Genomic DNA, 17,110 nt, shown 5'->3' on the forward strand with positions numbered 1-17,110 from the left:
TTATTTTTTATAAATTGAAATATGTCTTGACTATGTGGAAAGTACTACCCTTATGAAAAGTTTCTTTTGTTTACATTCTTACAAGTTTTTTCTTCTTTTAAAGTGTTAGTGACAAACAGTCTGCGGTAACTGAATCCTCAGAGGGTACAGTATCCTTATTGAGGTGAAGTAAATTGACATTTTTCTTCTTTGTCTTTCAAATCTTTGATTGAAGCAATTCATGCAGACCTAATATAACTACCACATAAATGGTACAATTGAAAGAATATCTCAGGGTCCTACTTAGCCCAACAGATATTCAAAGACTCTGAGACATCTTGCAATTCCAAACTGTAGAGACTTGCTTCTGAGACTGGGTTGTTTCACATTGTTTCTACAAAGCCCTTATTGGAATACACATATAGGGAGTTCTTGAGCTTAAAACAGATGTTTAGTAAACACTTACCTGTCATAGAAACAAAGATACGATACTGGGGCAGGAAGGGGATGGGGATTACATTTCTAATGAATGCCCCAATGCCAATATTATCAAAGTTACTTGAAAAACTTTATTCGATCTAATAGAATCACTGTGACAGACAATATAACCTGTCCAGAGGGCAGAAAGTCTGCATGAATGATTTATAAGATAGAGCAGTTGGGATCACAAGTGGAACTGTGGGAGGAGGTGGCTGACTTCATGTGGAAGAGGTGATTGGACATGAGGAATTGAGAGGCCAAGATGGTATATGAATTGTCCGTGAGAATACTGAAATAATTCATAATAGCAGCACTTAGATGTAGAGAAAGATCTGTGAATGATGAAGAAGTGCTTGGAAAGATGGTGAATGGCTGTGAAGAATGATCGAAGGTGATATATCTCAGTGGCATGAATCCTCAAGGCTGAAGTTTCTATGGAAGCAGGATCTTGAAAGTGGCATTCATTAGGAAATGAAAACTGCTGTCTCTGGCATCCTCTAGTTTATGGAGGGTGGAAGATGAAGCCAATCTCTACTTGAGAAGGCTATCAAGAAGAGAAACATTGTCCCCAGGGGAAAGCTAGATTTTAGACAAGGCAAAGAGCAGGGAGGAATGGTTGAAGAGATTGAGAATGACATTCCAGAAAGGACAATAGAAAGTCTTGGGAAGGAGGGAGAGAGGGGAAGAGAGAAAGGATAGCTGGTCACATAGAGTATCTATACGGATAAAAGTATAGCTAAAAGAACCTACATTTTAGGTAGAGGTAATACAGCTGCCTAAGCTTAAGTGAACTGCTTTTTGAATCTTAGTTTGCTCCTTCATAAAATTGGATTAATATAATACCAATTTGGCAGGGTTTTTTAAAAAAATGATGCCACATCCTGTGTTTCCAAACAGCCTTACCTTTCAAAACTCTTTTTGGAAGCTGTAAAGATAATCAAGTGATACCTGCCATTATGTAAAGCAATTTTGAAATCCGTCTTTGGGGAAATAAAAGCCTTAAGAGAGAATGAAAGCTAATACTTTGTAGTTTAAGGATGTTTTTTCCTTGATGTATCTAATTGGAAGGCCAAAAGAGTCTTGTCTTTTTTTTTTTTTTCTTTTTCTTTTTTTTTTTGCCTGCTTCTTCTGAGACGTCAAAAACCATCTTGATTTCTGCTGAGTAGATCAGATAGAGAAAGATGAGAGAGGCAACAGAAATCTTAAGAGGCCACAGGTTAAGATGGGGCACTAAGCAGGGAGAGCACCAAAGGAAGTAGGCCAAAGTATTAATAGAAGATCCTAGAACAGATTAAGGCAAATCATTTACCTTTTTTCCATTGCTTTACTAATCTTTTTGGAACCAATTACAAACTTCGTGTTTTATTTTAGGTCTCACAAGAATCTTTTCTTATCTAAGTTGCAACATGAAACCCAGCAACAAGACTTTAATAATAAGAAAGAAAGAAGAATAGGAACTCTTCAAAGTGAGTACTGTTATAACAGTTTTAGAGGGGGAGAATTGATGTGTCCTCAGACAACCCAGCTGTTGACTTTACTACTATAACAAAAAAGCACACACTTCAGAAAACTGAAGCACAAAGTCTTGACTTCATAAAGTTAATTGAAGTAGTGTTTAATTGAGAAAGTTAGCTATTTTGACTGTCTAGCTTAGAGTTCTTTTGGTACACTGCTTTTCTACCTTGACTGTGTCCAGCAACTTCAAATATAGTCATATGCCACATCATGACATTTCAGTCAAAGACAGACTGCATTGCATATAGGATGTTGATCCTGTAATAATGTAATGGAGCATATATAGAAACTTGATAATGTGGCACTTGATATTGGCATTGCATATCAAGTAGGGGAAATGATTGATAATTAGCAATGGTACTGGGAACCGTGGGTTTTCTATATGAATATATATGTATATATATGTATGTTTGTGTAAGTGTACTCTTAATGTTCACATAAGGACAAAATAACCCAACGACCCATTTCTCAGAACATGTCTCCCTTGTAAAGCAATGCATGACTGTAGTTACTTTTCAGAAACATTAAGTACAGTTGATTCTTGTTATTCACAGTAGTTATGTTTTATAAAGTCTGAGAGTGTTGAATTAGCAAATTACAAGTTTCTTTTTGGTATGTATTCATTTAACAAATGTTTATTGACCCCACATTAATATTTTAGGTACTGAACTGATATTGAGATTTTTAATATGGATCTAAATATAAATACTTATTGATAAAAATAATAGACATAATGAAATTAGGTTTATTTCTCCATGCTCATAAGGTACCATCTTGATGCCAGGCAAATGATAGGCCTGCAGTAAATATTATAGAATAAATTTGTTTATACCTGATGGCTGATGACATGGCAACCATTAGCAAATATTTGTAAATAGAGCTCTAAAATATTTACATTCATAGATATCATTCCCATTTTAAAGATGAGAAAATGGAAACTCAGTAAAGTTATGTGCTTAATGTTGGTGGAGTTCCAAGATTGATTTTCTACACTTATTGCTGCAAGACAGCTGGGAATCATTTTAAATGAGAATAATGTGAGCATTTTCCTAGACACTTAATTTCATAGTGCGAAATTCAGAGAAAAGGAAATGTAGGCCAGCCGCAGTGACTCACACCTTTAATCCTAGCACTTTGGGACTGTGAGGCAGATGGATTACCTGAAGAGCTTAGGAGTTTGAGACCAGCCTAGGCAACATGGCGAAACCCCGTTTCTACTAAAAATAGAAAAAATTTGCCAGGCGTGGTGGTGCCTGCCTGTAATTCCAGCTACTCGGGAGGCTGAGGCACGAGAATCCAGTTTGAACCCAGAAGGTGGAGGTTGCACTGCAGCCTGTGTGACAGAGCGAGACTGTCTCAAAAGAGATAAAACATGGTTTATCAGCAAATTTGAAGACTATAAACTCATTGCAGACAGGCTTGACAGTGACTGTGGCTATTGAGTCTATAAGGTCTTTGAGTTTTAGCACATTTTATTAGGTGTCAGTAATGTTTTCTTAAAAAAAATCTGGTGTACTTCAGTGGTACCCAGGTACCCCCTCTTTATAGTTTGAGGATAGTAATTTTGTTTGTGCTAAACCTTTTTTTCTCTTCTTTATCTGTTTTTGGAGACAGAGTCTTACTTTGTTGCCCAGGCTGGAATGCAGTGCAGTGGTGAGATCTTGGCTCACTGTAGCGTCTACCTTCCTGGGCTCAGTTGATCCTCCCACCTCAGCTTCCCAAGTAGCTGGGACCACAGGCACATGCCAACCCTGCAATTTTTTGTTTTTTTGTTTGGTTGGTTGTTTGTTTTGAGATGGGGTCTTGCCCTGTCACCCTGGCTGGAGTGCGGTAGCTTGACCTCGGCTCACTGCAACCTCGGTCTCCAGGTTTCAAGCAATTCTCCTGCCTCAGCCTCCTGAATAGCTAGGATTACAGGAGTGTGCCACCACACCCAGCAGATTTTTGTATTTTTAGTAGAGACGGGGTTTCGCCATGTTGGCCAGGCTGGTCTGGAACTCCTAACCTCAGGTGATCCGCCCACCTTGGACTCCCAAAGTGTTGGGATTATAGGCGTGAGCCACCACACCCAGCCTTTTTGTATTTTTTGTAGAGATGGGGTTTTGCCATGTTGCTCTGGCTGGTCTGTAACTCCCAAACTCAAGCAATCTGCTCACTGTAATTGTGCCGAGATTACAGGCGTGAGCCACTGCTCCTAGCCCTGACCTTTTTTTCAAAAACTAAGTTTTGTGTTATACAGTTGACATGTGCTTAGGGAAAAAAAAATCAAGTTAATTCAGAAAAGTTGAAAGAAAAAGCCAAATCATCCAGATTTCATCAATGCAGAAAAACACCAACATTGAGTGAAATTATTAATATTTGAGTTGAAAACTTTTTATAGGTAAATGCATTCAATCCTCAAAATAACCTTATGAAATTAGTGCTTTTTTTTTTTATCATCTCCATTATACAGATGAGGAAGCTGAGATTTAAAAAGGTAAATAAAATGCCTTTGGTTACAGTGTATGAATAGAACAGGAGCCACAATTTGAAATCAGACAGTCTGATTCCAGAGCCCAGCCTCTAATTGTTTAGAGGGACTGCCTCAATAGAAGAATGGATAGATTGAGAGCAAATAAAATTTTAGAAAATTGTGATCAAGTTACATATGTTACTTTAAAATACATTTACATTTAATTTTTAAGATGTAAAACAAGGATTCAGTACTTCAGATGAAGGTGGTTTCACAAGAAATCTATCAGTAACCTTTATGATCTGTATAAAATAAAGAATATGAAATGCTTTAATAGGTCAACTTTAGTCTTGTTGATTGACCGTAGCAAAAATTTCTTCCGCCAATCCCCAATTTTTCTTGGTTATATTCTATATAATCAATATTTGTAGCATTGTTTTCCCATGTTGGATTTTCAGTTCAAAATATTTTTTCATTTTCTTAGAGACTTTTTTACTGACCTATGAGGGAAGTTGTTTAATTTCCAAATATCTTTCTGTTACTGAATTTTAGTTTAATTCTCTTTCAGTCTTATGAATGACTATGCTTCATAGTTTTTGTGAATATGCTTCATAGTTTCTGTTTGTTTGTTTGTTTGTTTTTTAAGATTTGTTTTATGGCCCACAGTATGGTTTATTTTGGTCCATTTGGATGTGCCCAGAGAAGAACGTGAATTCTGGCATTGTTCTATGAAGTGTTTTAAAATGTCAGTTAGGTCAAGTTTTTAATAATGCTGTTCAGGTATTCTATATATGTACTCATTTCCTCCCTACTTGTTCTGTCAATTAGAAAAGTGATAAAATCTCCCAGCTATAATTATGAATTTGTCTTTACATTTATGTCATTATTTCCTTTTTTCTATTTTAGTCCTCTAACACCTGTTTAAACATTTTTCCTGATGCTAAAATCTCTCCATCAGAGCTAGTGTGGTTTCCATTTTCCTGACTGGAACCCACCCAATATATATGTCAAAATCCCATGTATGTTTAGGTCTCTTGGTCTACTCCTGCAACAATACCATATTGTTTCAGTTACTGTAGTTTTATAATAGCTCAGTTTGTAGTAGGGCAGTCTTACGTAGTAGGGTAATCTTACTGTTTTTCAAGAGTTTCTTGACTGTTCTGGTGTTTTGGTCTTCCATATTGTCAGGGAAAAAACCTAGCCATAGGGCTTTATAAGCAGTAAACCTGCTGCTACTTTATAAGTACAAAAGGGAGACAACAAGACTTAGCGACTTAATGAGTTAGAGTAAGACAGATTATTATAGCAAACAACATGGCATTGATGTAGTTGTTCAGATTTCCCTACCCCAAGTCCTGTGGACTATGCAGCAGGCCTAAATGGATGCTGTGAAGGCAGTAAGTTATATTTCAGCTGAGGAAAACTCAGAGCCAAGGGCCCAGTGCTTTTTGAGTAAGCAACAAAACATTGTAACAAATAGCAAACAAGCCAGTACCCTCTCCCAGGAGAGAGCAGTTGGCCTGGTCATCATGTTGTGGTTTCCTTGACCTGCTTAATTGCCTATCTGACTGGCTATAGAAAATGCACTATTTCAGGAGATGAATAAGGCTTTTGTACATGCAACAAGAATTGCAGGAGTGCTCAGAGCCAATGGTGGACTACCTCTCTTAACACATAATTTTAGAATAATCTTGTTGAATTACACAAAGAACCCTGTTGAGATTTTTATGTGAAATTGCATTGTTAATAATAGATGATTTTGCAGAGAACTGACACTATTACATTAAGTTTTCCTATGCATGAACAAAATATATTTCTCTGACAGTTTTTATATATACAATCATCCCTTGGTTTTCACAAGGGATTGGTTCCAGGACTCGTCCCCCTGCCCGCCCAGGGATACCAGAATTCTCAAATGCTCAAGTCCCTTACATAAAATGGCATAGTCTTTGCATATAGACCTGTGCACCTGCCTACCACATGCTTTAACTCATCCCCAAATTACTTATAGTAACTAAAACAATGTAAATGATAAATAACTAAATTGTAGTAAATAATTATTAGACTGTATTTTTATTTGTATCATTTTTATTGTATTGTTTTATATATATATAATATATATATTATATATATATATTTCCCCTGATATATATTTGTGTGTATATATATACATATATACACACACACACACACACACATATATATATATATTTCCCCCTTGAACGTTTTATTCCAAGGTTGGTTGAATCCACAGATGTGGAACCTGCGAATATAGAGGGTCAATAGTAGGTAGGTGGGTAGGTAGGTAGGTAGGTAGGTAGGTAGATAGATAGATAGATAGATAGATAGATAGATAGATAGATAGATGATAGATAGAAAAAACGTCTCATAACATGTTTTATATACATAGTAAAGCTTTATAATTTACTACATACAGATGTTGTATCACTTTTGCTAAAGTTATCTAAGAGGCCATGACATGATGGCTCACACCTATAATTCTAGCACTTTGGGAGGCCGAGGCAGGAGGATCACTTGAGCCCAGGAATTAAGAGACCAGCCTGGGCAATATAGTGAAGCCATGTCTTTACAAAAAAATTTTAAAAAATTACTCGGGCATGGCAGCAGGTGCCTCTAGTCCCAGCTACTCAGGAGGCTGAGGTGAGGGAGGATAAGGAAGAAGTATCACTTGAGCCCATGAGTTTGAGCTATGATCATACCACTGCACTTCAGCCTAGGTGAAAGAGAGAGACCCTATCTTAAAAAAAAAAAAAAAAAAAGTGATCTCTAAGAATGTTAGATTTTTTGTGGCTATTGTAAATAGTATCTTTCTATTGTTTAAATTATTTTAACTCTTTGCTGCTAATGACTAGAAATCCTATTGCTAATGAATGAAATCCTTTTTGTGTATTGATCTTACTGATCTTTTAATTCTATTTGTAGATTATCTTAGATTTTCTGCCCAAACAATTCATTTTTCAATAATTACAGTTCTGTTTCTTTTCAGTTAAGTATATTTCTTGTCTTATCAAACTATGAGTAAGAAAGGAGTTAGGAAAGGATTATGCTTCTTAGTACTCCCAAAACATTATCGTAAGAAAATTTCAACGATCCTATGCAATAAATATTTTTCCTTTTTTTTAAACAGATGATGAAAAGAGGTTCAGGGATGTGAAATGATTTATTTAAAGACATATAAAAGAATCAAGTCTCAAAACACTCCCCATCTGATTTCAAAGACTGATCTTTGTACTATACCATACTGCTTCCAGATTTGAAGGAAAAAAATCAAACATATAGAGTACTTTTTCTTAGAATAGCTTAAAAGAATTTCATGATAATCGTTAAAAATATAATTGCTCTTTTTTCTTTAATGTGAAACAATATTTATGACATTATTTTTCTACTCTTAGGTACAAAAAAGAAAAAAGAAAGCAGAAGAGCCACTGAAAGCAGAATACCTGTTTCAAAGAGTCAACAGGTAACTCCTGAAAAACATCGAGCTAGAAAAAAACAGGTATTTGGGTTTTTTTTATATTTGAATAACACTTATGGGCATTAAAGTTATAACTTGAATAATTGTGATTATTTCTGTTCAACCCCCCTAAAATCTTGAGTATAAAATATTTACGCTTTCCCATCTTTTATTTTGCCATCTTGGATTAGGTGACTAATCAGCCTATTCAAAATGAAGTATTTCACCCACATTAAAAAGTCTTAAGTTGGGTGTTAGTACTGACATCTATTTGGAATTATTGTGATACTATCATAAAATCTGTTTATTAGATATAAGGTGGGACTTAACTTCATATTATAAGCTTTGATATTTAAATTTCCTAACAGGGATCCAGTTTAAATAAGATTTTTCTTTACTTAAAGAAAAGATACCATTTGATCACAACATTTTATTAAGGTGGATCAATTTAGGGCTTGATTTATTTGTTTCCGCTTTCAGTGACTATAGTTTTGTGCCATCTGTCCAGTGTCTGAAATCATTTTTTTATATATTTTTTGATTGTCTAGTTGTTCACAGCAGATGGATAAATATGGTCATTGTTTTTGTGGTTTTGTGTGTGTGTGTGTGTGTTTCCCCCTTTTTTTGTAGAGATGGTGTCTCACAATGTTGCCTAGGCTGGTCTTGAATTCCTGGGCTCAAGTGATCTCCCACCTTGGGGTCCAGAAGTGCTGGGACTATAGCATGAGCTACTGCACCCAGTCAGGCCCTTGTTTTCTTTTGTGGCTGGAACCATTTTCTTACTCAAAGGTGTCTTTTTTTTTTGACAAGCTAATTGCAAATAGCTTGTACTGAGGTGTTGCGGATACTGTCAAGTTGCAGGCTACTAGGAATATCTTCTGTGACTCAAGGTTATGTTACCGTTCATTTCTCCCCCAGTGAACATAGCAAGCAACTTCTACTTTTGATTTGCTTCCTACACATATTACTTGCCTTTGTGATTCCCTTTTTTAGCCTTGCCATCTCTGGCCTTTAGTAGGTTGAGGGGAGCTTCTGCTGTTGCTGACCAGAGATTTAGGGGGTGTACCTCAGGGTATTTTCATTAGAAAAGCATACACCACATGTTTCCTGAGATCTGTAGACAAAGTTGCTTTTCATACACCTAAGTTACACTGATTATGTATACCCTTTCTACCTACATTATGGTTCAGGTTGTAAATGTCTCTTACTTTTTTCAGAGTTTTATTTCAGGATTTTATTTCTTGTTGCTTTTGGGTGAATTCCCAAAGGAGAAGAGGGAAATGCTAACCTTATGCTACCATGTGCGACCACAGTCATGCATACGTTTTGTACTGAATTTTTTTTGCAGTTTGAATATGATGTACATGTATATAGTTTGTTTATTTATCCTGCTTGGTGTTTTCTGAGCTTCCTGAATCTGTAGTTTGGTGTCTGTCTTTAGTTTTGGAAAATTCTCAGCCATTATTACTTCAAATCTTTCTTTTGTTCCTTTCCTTCTTCTGGTGTTCCCATTATGATTCCAAATGTTACACCTTTTAAAGTTGTCCCACAATTCTTAGGTATTCCTTTATCTTTTTTCATTCTTTTTTCTCTTTTCAGTTTGAGAACTTTCTATTAATATATCTTCAAATGTACTGATTCTTTCTTCAGCTGTGTTTAATCTACTTATGAGCCCATCAGAGGCATTGTTAATTTCTGTTACCATGTTGTTGATTTCTGGCATTTCCCTTTGGTTTTTTCTTGGAGTTTTCATCTCTCCATTTACATTTACCCATCTGTTCTTGCATGTTGTCCACTTTTTCCATTAAATCCTTTGACATATTGATCATAATCATTTTAAATTCCAAGTCTGACAATTTCAAAATCTGTGCCATATCTGAGTGTGGTCCTGGTGCTTCCTTTGTCTCTTCAGACTGTGTTTTTTGCTTTTTAGCATGCTTGTAATATTTTGCTGATAGCTAGATATATCAAGTAAAAGGAAATGAGATAAATGATCCTTTAATATGAGATTTTTTGTTTTTTTGTTTGTTTTTTGTTTTTTGAGATGGAGTCTCACTCTGTCGTCCAGGCTAGAGTGCAGTGGCAGGATCTCAGCTCACTGCAAGCTCTGCCTCCTGGGTTCATGCCATTTTCCTGCCTCAGCCTCCCACGTAGCTGGGACTACAGGCGCCCACCACCACACCCGGCTAATTTTTTGTATTTTTAGTAGAGACGGGGTTTCACTGCGTTAGCCAGGATGGTCTCGATCTCCTGACCTTGTGATCCACCCACATCAGCTTCCCAAAGTGCTGGGATTACAGGCGTGAGCCACCGTGCCCGGCCTAATGTGAGGTTTTATGTTTATCTGGCTGGGAGTTATCGTTTTCTGTAGCTGTAGGTGTCAAAGGCTAAAATTTCCTTTAGTGTCCTGTTTTTGTCTCTCTTGTCTCTGGGTTTCCCTAGAGACTGCTTTTTAATAAGAATCTGAAGGAGCTCTTTCAACTATAATGCCCAGGATCCTGACTGATGTGGTGGTAAGGTAAGGGGAGGTGAAGTGTTCTGGAGTCCTGTGCATAGGTCTCCCTTCTTTTAGTAAGCCTGTGTTCTAGACTGTGACCTTCATAAGTGCTTCTCAGCCCACCACCCCTTGGGTGAGACATGAAGGCTAGAGAGGGGTGGAGTTGAGTATTTCCACAGGTAAGTTAGGTTCTTGTAAAACCTCAGTCGGTTAGGTTCTGGCAAAATTAGTTTCTCTTGTGGGAAGGATTTTGTTAAGGAGACCAGAACGCTCTCCTCATTTATTTTGAAATGAGGAGTATTTCTAAATAGGGAATATTTCTAAATGGCTACCTTTCCCCTCCTGCTGTCAGAAGCAGGAAAAATTGTTGTCTGATCTTTACCCTGAGACCTGGTAGGGCTCCTGGAGATAATACTCACAAAACTTTGTGAGTCCCTCTGAAACTGGGCCCCTGGAGTTTTTAACTCTCAAGCTTATCCACACTGAGCCTCCATCAGTTCCTCAGTCACAGTTAATCGCTTCTACCAGTACTGGCTCCAGCTGTGAGCTTCTGCTCCTGGCCTTTCTGTCCCCAGTAATTCTTGTGATTCTCTCAGTCTGCCTCTCTCTTTCTCTAGTTTTCAGGGCAGCAGTTTGCCCTGTGACATTCATTCTTTGATGTATCTAAGAAGAGTTATTGATTTTCAGTTTGTTCAGCAGTTTTTTTCTTCTGGGGACTGGAGTGATGATTTCCAAGCTCTTCATATGTGAGACTGGAAACCAGAAGTCTCTGCCTTACACATATAACTGATCTTTTCCTGGAGTTCTTCCAGCAGGCATTCCAAATGAGGTGTTATTTGCAGATATATATGAAGAAAACTGTTTCTCTTCTATTCAAAACAAAATGTAAGATATCGACCACGTAATCAGTGATAATATCTATCACCCTTTCCTGTGCCAAAAAAGAATTCTGTGGATATCACAAGGGCCTGGTTTTATTTTTTAGCTTTCTGCTGTTAGCCTTTTGTTAAAATACTTGTTTTAGAAGATAAGTGATAGACTTAATTTTATTTTGTATTGATGTTTTTTTAAAAAAAAAAAAAAACTTACGACAATAACCCATGTCTACTTGGACAGATTTCTTTTTCCGACATTGGTCTGTTAAAGATATTTCTTCTTTCCTTATCAGAATTAAAGAGCCCTCCTTTTATAAATTTATTCCATTAAAGAGGAAAAGTAAATGCCTTTCAAACTGTTTTCTGTAAACAGTATGTAATGAGAAATAATATAGCACTATTTTCTTTTACTATTTGTAGTATCATTTTAAGGCATTAAAAAGCATTATTTGTTCTTTAGAATGGATATACAGTTTTCAGATCTGAGTTATATAATCTCTAGCCTCGGGAAAGAAAAAGATTGGTGTGTTTTAATTTGCTACGTGCTCTTTGTATCTTTTCAGGCTATTGGCATGGCTGGAGTTGTTATGATTTTGTATTTGATTTTTCTAGAAAATAAAAGACAAATGACAATAAAACAAAGGAAATTACTTGTATGGGTTTAATGTCCAGAAATACATCATCTTAAACTCTTCCCCTAACTATCACTATCAGTGGAATCTGGTACAATCAGTTAAATGTATAAAATGAGGAAATGGAAAGTTTTAAGCATGGTAGTAGACTTTATGAAATTGTACTGCCCTTATGTTTTCTTTCTGATCTGACACTGATAGGTTAGTTGTGTCACTCATTCAACTCTAGCTATAGAAAGTAGAAGTTGGTACCAGTGACTGCTAGGCCACTTGAACCTCTAAACTTAAAAATTACAGCTTTCCTTACTTGCCAGATGATAGCTTATTGTGTATGATGTTTTCAAAACTCTTTCAGTCACAGGTAAAATTAAGCAAAGACTGAAAACATTTAAATCAAGCAAAATAATAAAGGCACAATCAACCATGAAGTAACATTATATCAAGCTAAAGTTACTCTTTTTCAATAGAAGAAAAAAACAAAATACTTAATGCTAAACACTGTTAGTTTTCAGTTAATCTGTACTGACAACATTACTACTTTCCTCTAGGTTAGGGGTGAGCAAAATTTTTCTATAAAGAGCAAGATTTATAATATATTAATATATTTATTTTACATATATTTCACATACATAGTTTCTGTTACCTATTTTAAATATATTTTTTAAATGACTTAAATTTAAAAATGGTTCTTAGCTCCAGGGCTGTAGAAAACCAGCCTTGGGCTGGGTTTTGGCAGTGGCTTGCTGACCCTTGCTATAGATGATACATTGGAAAATACTGCCTAAATATACTGCACCCAGGACCCCAAATAGGATTCAGAGAACATTGGTCATTTCTTGAAAGAAAAGGGGCTTTTGTATTGTATCAAACGTCATCTGTGCACCTTATTAAAAATACTACAGCTCAGATAAGAACAAGGAAACAATGCCATATATGTGTATGAAATTTGCCTAAACCACCAGCTAATTTTTAAAGCTGAATAATGTATATGACAAGTTTTTGAAAGAACAAAAATTTTTAACTTGGAGACCATGGAGTTGATAGGCTCTTTAAAGGGAGTCTATGTGGCCCCCAAATTTGTATATAAAATTTTAGATACCTACACTTTTCTGTGGAGAGTAGATCTACAAGATTTATATGACCCCAAAGATTAATAACCCACTGTTGAAGTGCTTTTAATCAGTCACCTGACACATGAAAAATTTATTAATACATCTCTTGGTTTTTGTCAATTAATGACAAGCAGTGTAGTGAGGTTTTGTAGGAGTGAAGGCTGAGTCAGGCAGTAGTAGATGGTTATAGGAGGCTGTCAGCCTTTGTCTAGCGATTGAATAGCCATGTACTTGTAAGCAGCACAGTTGCTGATAGATGTGCCACAGACAAAAGCAAAAGCAGGTACAGAAGAGACCAGGTTGGTATCTTGGATTTAAGTCACAAAGCAGAGGAATAGCAAGAACAGGGGATCAGGTTTAAGGTAGCTCAAACATCTACATGGGTTTGGTTACGGTCACTGCCAACTTTTGGTACTGAGTCATACACAAGATGGTTCTCATGTCATGTTTGTCTTCTTCAGGTCACCTTGAATTCTAATATTGCATCAGACGACTGAACTGGATTTTTTTTTTCCTTCGATTATAGTGAAGTACACATGATATAAAATTTACCATTTGCCATTTTAACTATTTTTAAATGTACAGTTTGGTAGCGTTAAATATATTCATATTGTACTGCCATCACTACCATCTATCAATAGCTGTCTTCCTCTTACAAAACTGAAACCGTACCCATTAAACAGTAACTCCATTTCCATCCTCCCAGCCCCCTTGCCACCATCATTCTACTTTCTGTTTATGAGTTGGACTATTCTAGACACCTCATATCAGAAGTAGCATAGTATTTGTCTTTTTCTGTCTAACCTAATGTCCTCAAGGTTTACCCATGTTCTAGAATGCGTCAGAACTTCTTTTGAAGGCTGAATTATATAAACATGTAATATAATATGATTTTGTTTATCCATTTATTAGTTGATGGACAGTTGGGTTGCTTCCACATTTTAACTATTGTGAATAATGCTGCTATGGACATGGATGTACCAAATACATTTTCAGGTCCCTGCTCTCAACTGTTTTAGATATATACCCAGAGTGGAATTGCTGGATCATATGGTAGTCCTTTTAAAATTTTTTTGGGTAACTGCCATACTGTTTTCCATAGTGGTGCTATAATTTTACTTTCCCACCACCAGTGCACATTTCCTCACCAACTTATCCATATCCTCACCAACACTTAGCAGCCATCTGAATGAGTGTGGGTTGATGAACAGGGTTTTTAAGGAAAATGTGAAGTGCTGGAGAATTTCTTGTAATCTAGACACAGTAAATAATCATGCAGATGGTCATATTGCTCTTTCAGCATGCCAACAGAAGGAATAATTAGTTGGTTCCCTGTAGCAAATGCCAAGTGTCAGTAATTTTTCTATGTATGTATTAAATTTGATTTTTAAAAATGTTTAGGAATTTTCTCTCAGCATAAAATTAAATGTTCCTAATTAGTTTATGTTAGTTGTGTTTTTGAAAGTCTATTTTAGAAAAGATTTGAGTTTTATATGGGTGTATAATACTTCCCCTAACATAGGCAGAACAGGGTTTTCACTGAGTTCATTAGTGAAGTACTAAACATTCACAAAGCCTATTTGGAGATTTGGAGGATAATAAATACAACTATTAACAATTGTAGAAGAGCATTTTAAGAGACAATGTGGGCTTACAGTCAGACAAATTGAGTTGACATGTAGCACTGTCACTTTCTAGCTATCTGATCTTGGGCAGCTGAGCTTACATAAAATGAATGGTAATAATGACCCCTAAAAATGTTATGATAAATGTAAAATCTTATAAAAAATCTAAGAAACGTTTAGAGAAATCTTCCATCTTTAAGAAACTAAGCATTATTTTGATTTTTTTAAACTGGCATTTATAGTAGGTATTTTCTTTTTGAATAATTGTTTCTGTAAATAACTGTTTTACTTTTTATCAAAAGGCATGGCTTTGGGAAGAAGACAAGAATTTGAGATCTGGCGTGAGGAAATATGGAGAGGGAAACTGGTCTAAAATACTACTGCATTATAAATTCAACAACCGGACAAGTGTCATGTTAAAAGACAGATGGAGGACCATGAAGAAACTAAAACTGATTTGCTCAGACAGCGAAGACTGATTGTGTTTGTAAAAGCTTGATGAAAGGACAGTTAAGTATTTTGATCACTGCATTTTGTTTGAAACTTGCGTCATTTATGTATTTTAAAACTTTTGTTTAAAGCATTACAGTATTTTTCTGTGACCATCAATTATTATGAGGGTTTGTGCTATAAGAGTTAAAGCATATGCTATCATTGTATTCTTTAAGAACCTTATTTTGATAAAATGTAAATTTGTTGAACCCTACCACATTTAGTATCCCCACCCCCAAATCCTGTTCCAATGAAAAAACTAAAACATGATCCAAAAAAAAAAAAAATTTCGTTTAACCTATTTTGTGTCTCTAGGCTGACTTCAACCCTGTAACATAACCCATTAAAATGAATTTTCTTTTTTTTTTTTTAAGACAGAGTCTCTGTCGGCCAGGCTGGAGCGCAATGGCGCAATTTCAGCTCACTGCAACCTCTGCCTCCCAGGTTCAAACGATTCTCCTGCCTCAGCCTCCTGAGTAGCTGGGATTACAGGCACACACCACCACGCCCAGCTAATTTTTGTATTTTTAGTAGAGACAGGGTTTCACCATGCTAGTCAGGATGGTCTTGAACTCCTGACTTCATGATCCGCCCACCTCAGCCTCCCAAAGTGCTGAGATGACAGACGTGAGCCACTGTGTCCTGCCTAAAATGAATTTTCTAGATGATTGAATAACAATAGTCCTTTGATATGAGATAACGAGTTGGTTTATGGCCTTAATATACTACTTAATTACTTAAGATGTTTATTAATAGAATGATAAATGTACAAAGTAACCTATAAGCATGACATACTTTTGCTTTCAGTAGTTTCATGTAAATAAAAAAACTTGAAAATAGTAATACCTGAGGACCCATGGGAACAATAGACACTGGGGAGGAAGGGTGGGGAGTGGGAGGAAAAGCTGAAAAACTACCTACTGGGTACTCTGCTCACTACCTGGGTGACAGGATCATCTGTACCCCAAACCTCAGCATTACACAGTATACCCAGCTAACAAACCTGCCCATGTGTTCCCTGAATCTAAAAGAAAAAGACAATAATATTACCCATGGTACAAAATTTGTACTATTAGCAAGAATCTTTTTGTGTCACATTTAGAAACAATTTGACTTTTGTTCCAGTGTTTAAACTTTGACAAAAATGGTTTTGAATAGATCTTTATAACCTAATGCCATAAATACAAGATTCTCTGATACCTTCATTTAATGTATCAATATTGGGCCTAAAACAGTATTCTGCAAAGCTTAAATTGGTATTAACTGTGATCATCTTGATGTCTATGATAGATAATAAACAATGTCATATATACCTAACTAAGCAATTTTGGTTTTTCACCGTTTTATTCTTTAAAAGATTTAGACTAACAGAATTATTTAGCATTTTGAGTTATGTGCTTTATTTAGCAAGTGAGTAAAAATATTGGAATATTGAAGTATTTGCATAAAAATCAAATGGTTTAATGTTTCGTAATCTCTATTGTAGTTCCTATTAAGGTTTCATATATTACTTTCCCATTGTTCCTGAATTTGTTATCCTATATATAAACAGAAACATGGATGAGTACCATATGCTTCCTGACTCCTTTCTCCTTTATCTTGTTACACCAAGAGATACTGTCACTGTTTACTAGAGACATTTTGTTGATTAGTGCCAAGGCTGGCATCATGAGTCAAAATAGACTTAAGTCAACCTCATTCCAAACACCTGCCATAAATCATCAAATCTAAGTTGCCATTAATTTGTAAGATGCCCTGTTATTTCACATACAACTAGAAGAGAAGATCGAAATCAATTATAGTATGGTGTTTTCTTATTTTGAATTTTACTTATTAGAAGAGCTAGTTTAGATTTATTTAAACATAAGATTTTTATCACATAACTTGTGGATACTAAAAAAGAGAAATTATAAGCAAAATAAGTTGGGTAATATATTTCTAAAACCTCATCTTCTCCAGTTTGAATCTTTTTTGAA

The 17,110-nt window shown here is 35.8% G+C and overlaps 1 protein-coding gene across 3 annotated transcripts in view; it reads left to right on the top strand.

Moving 5' to 3' along the window:
• TERF1 (telomeric repeat binding factor 1) overlaps nt 1-16,706 on the top strand; it is a 39,163-nt gene extending 22,457 nt beyond the window's left edge. The window contains exons 7-10 of one of the 3 annotated variants that reach the window (XM_008000865.3): nt 104-163; nt 1,831-1,925; nt 7,840-7,943; nt 14,945-16,706. In XM_008000865.3, the coding sequence (XP_007999056.3) occupies nt 104-163; nt 1,831-1,925; nt 7,840-7,943; nt 14,945-15,121 (436 nt within the window). In that variant the 3' untranslated portion in view covers nt 15,122-16,706. Of the gene's footprint in view, nt 1-103; nt 164-1,830; nt 1,930-7,839; nt 7,944-14,944 lie in introns of those variants that run through there. The other 2 variants (XM_008000866.3, XM_073018159.1) reach the window with 2 other exon arrangements.
• Nucleotides 16,707-17,110: the final 404 nt, after the last annotated feature.

Source organism: Chlorocebus sabaeus, chromosome 8, assembly GCF_047675955.1.
Source record: "Chlorocebus sabaeus isolate Y175 chromosome 8, mChlSab1.0.hap1, whole genome shotgun sequence".
Taxonomy (NCBI): domain Eukaryota; kingdom Metazoa; phylum Chordata; class Mammalia; order Primates; family Cercopithecidae; genus Chlorocebus; species Chlorocebus sabaeus.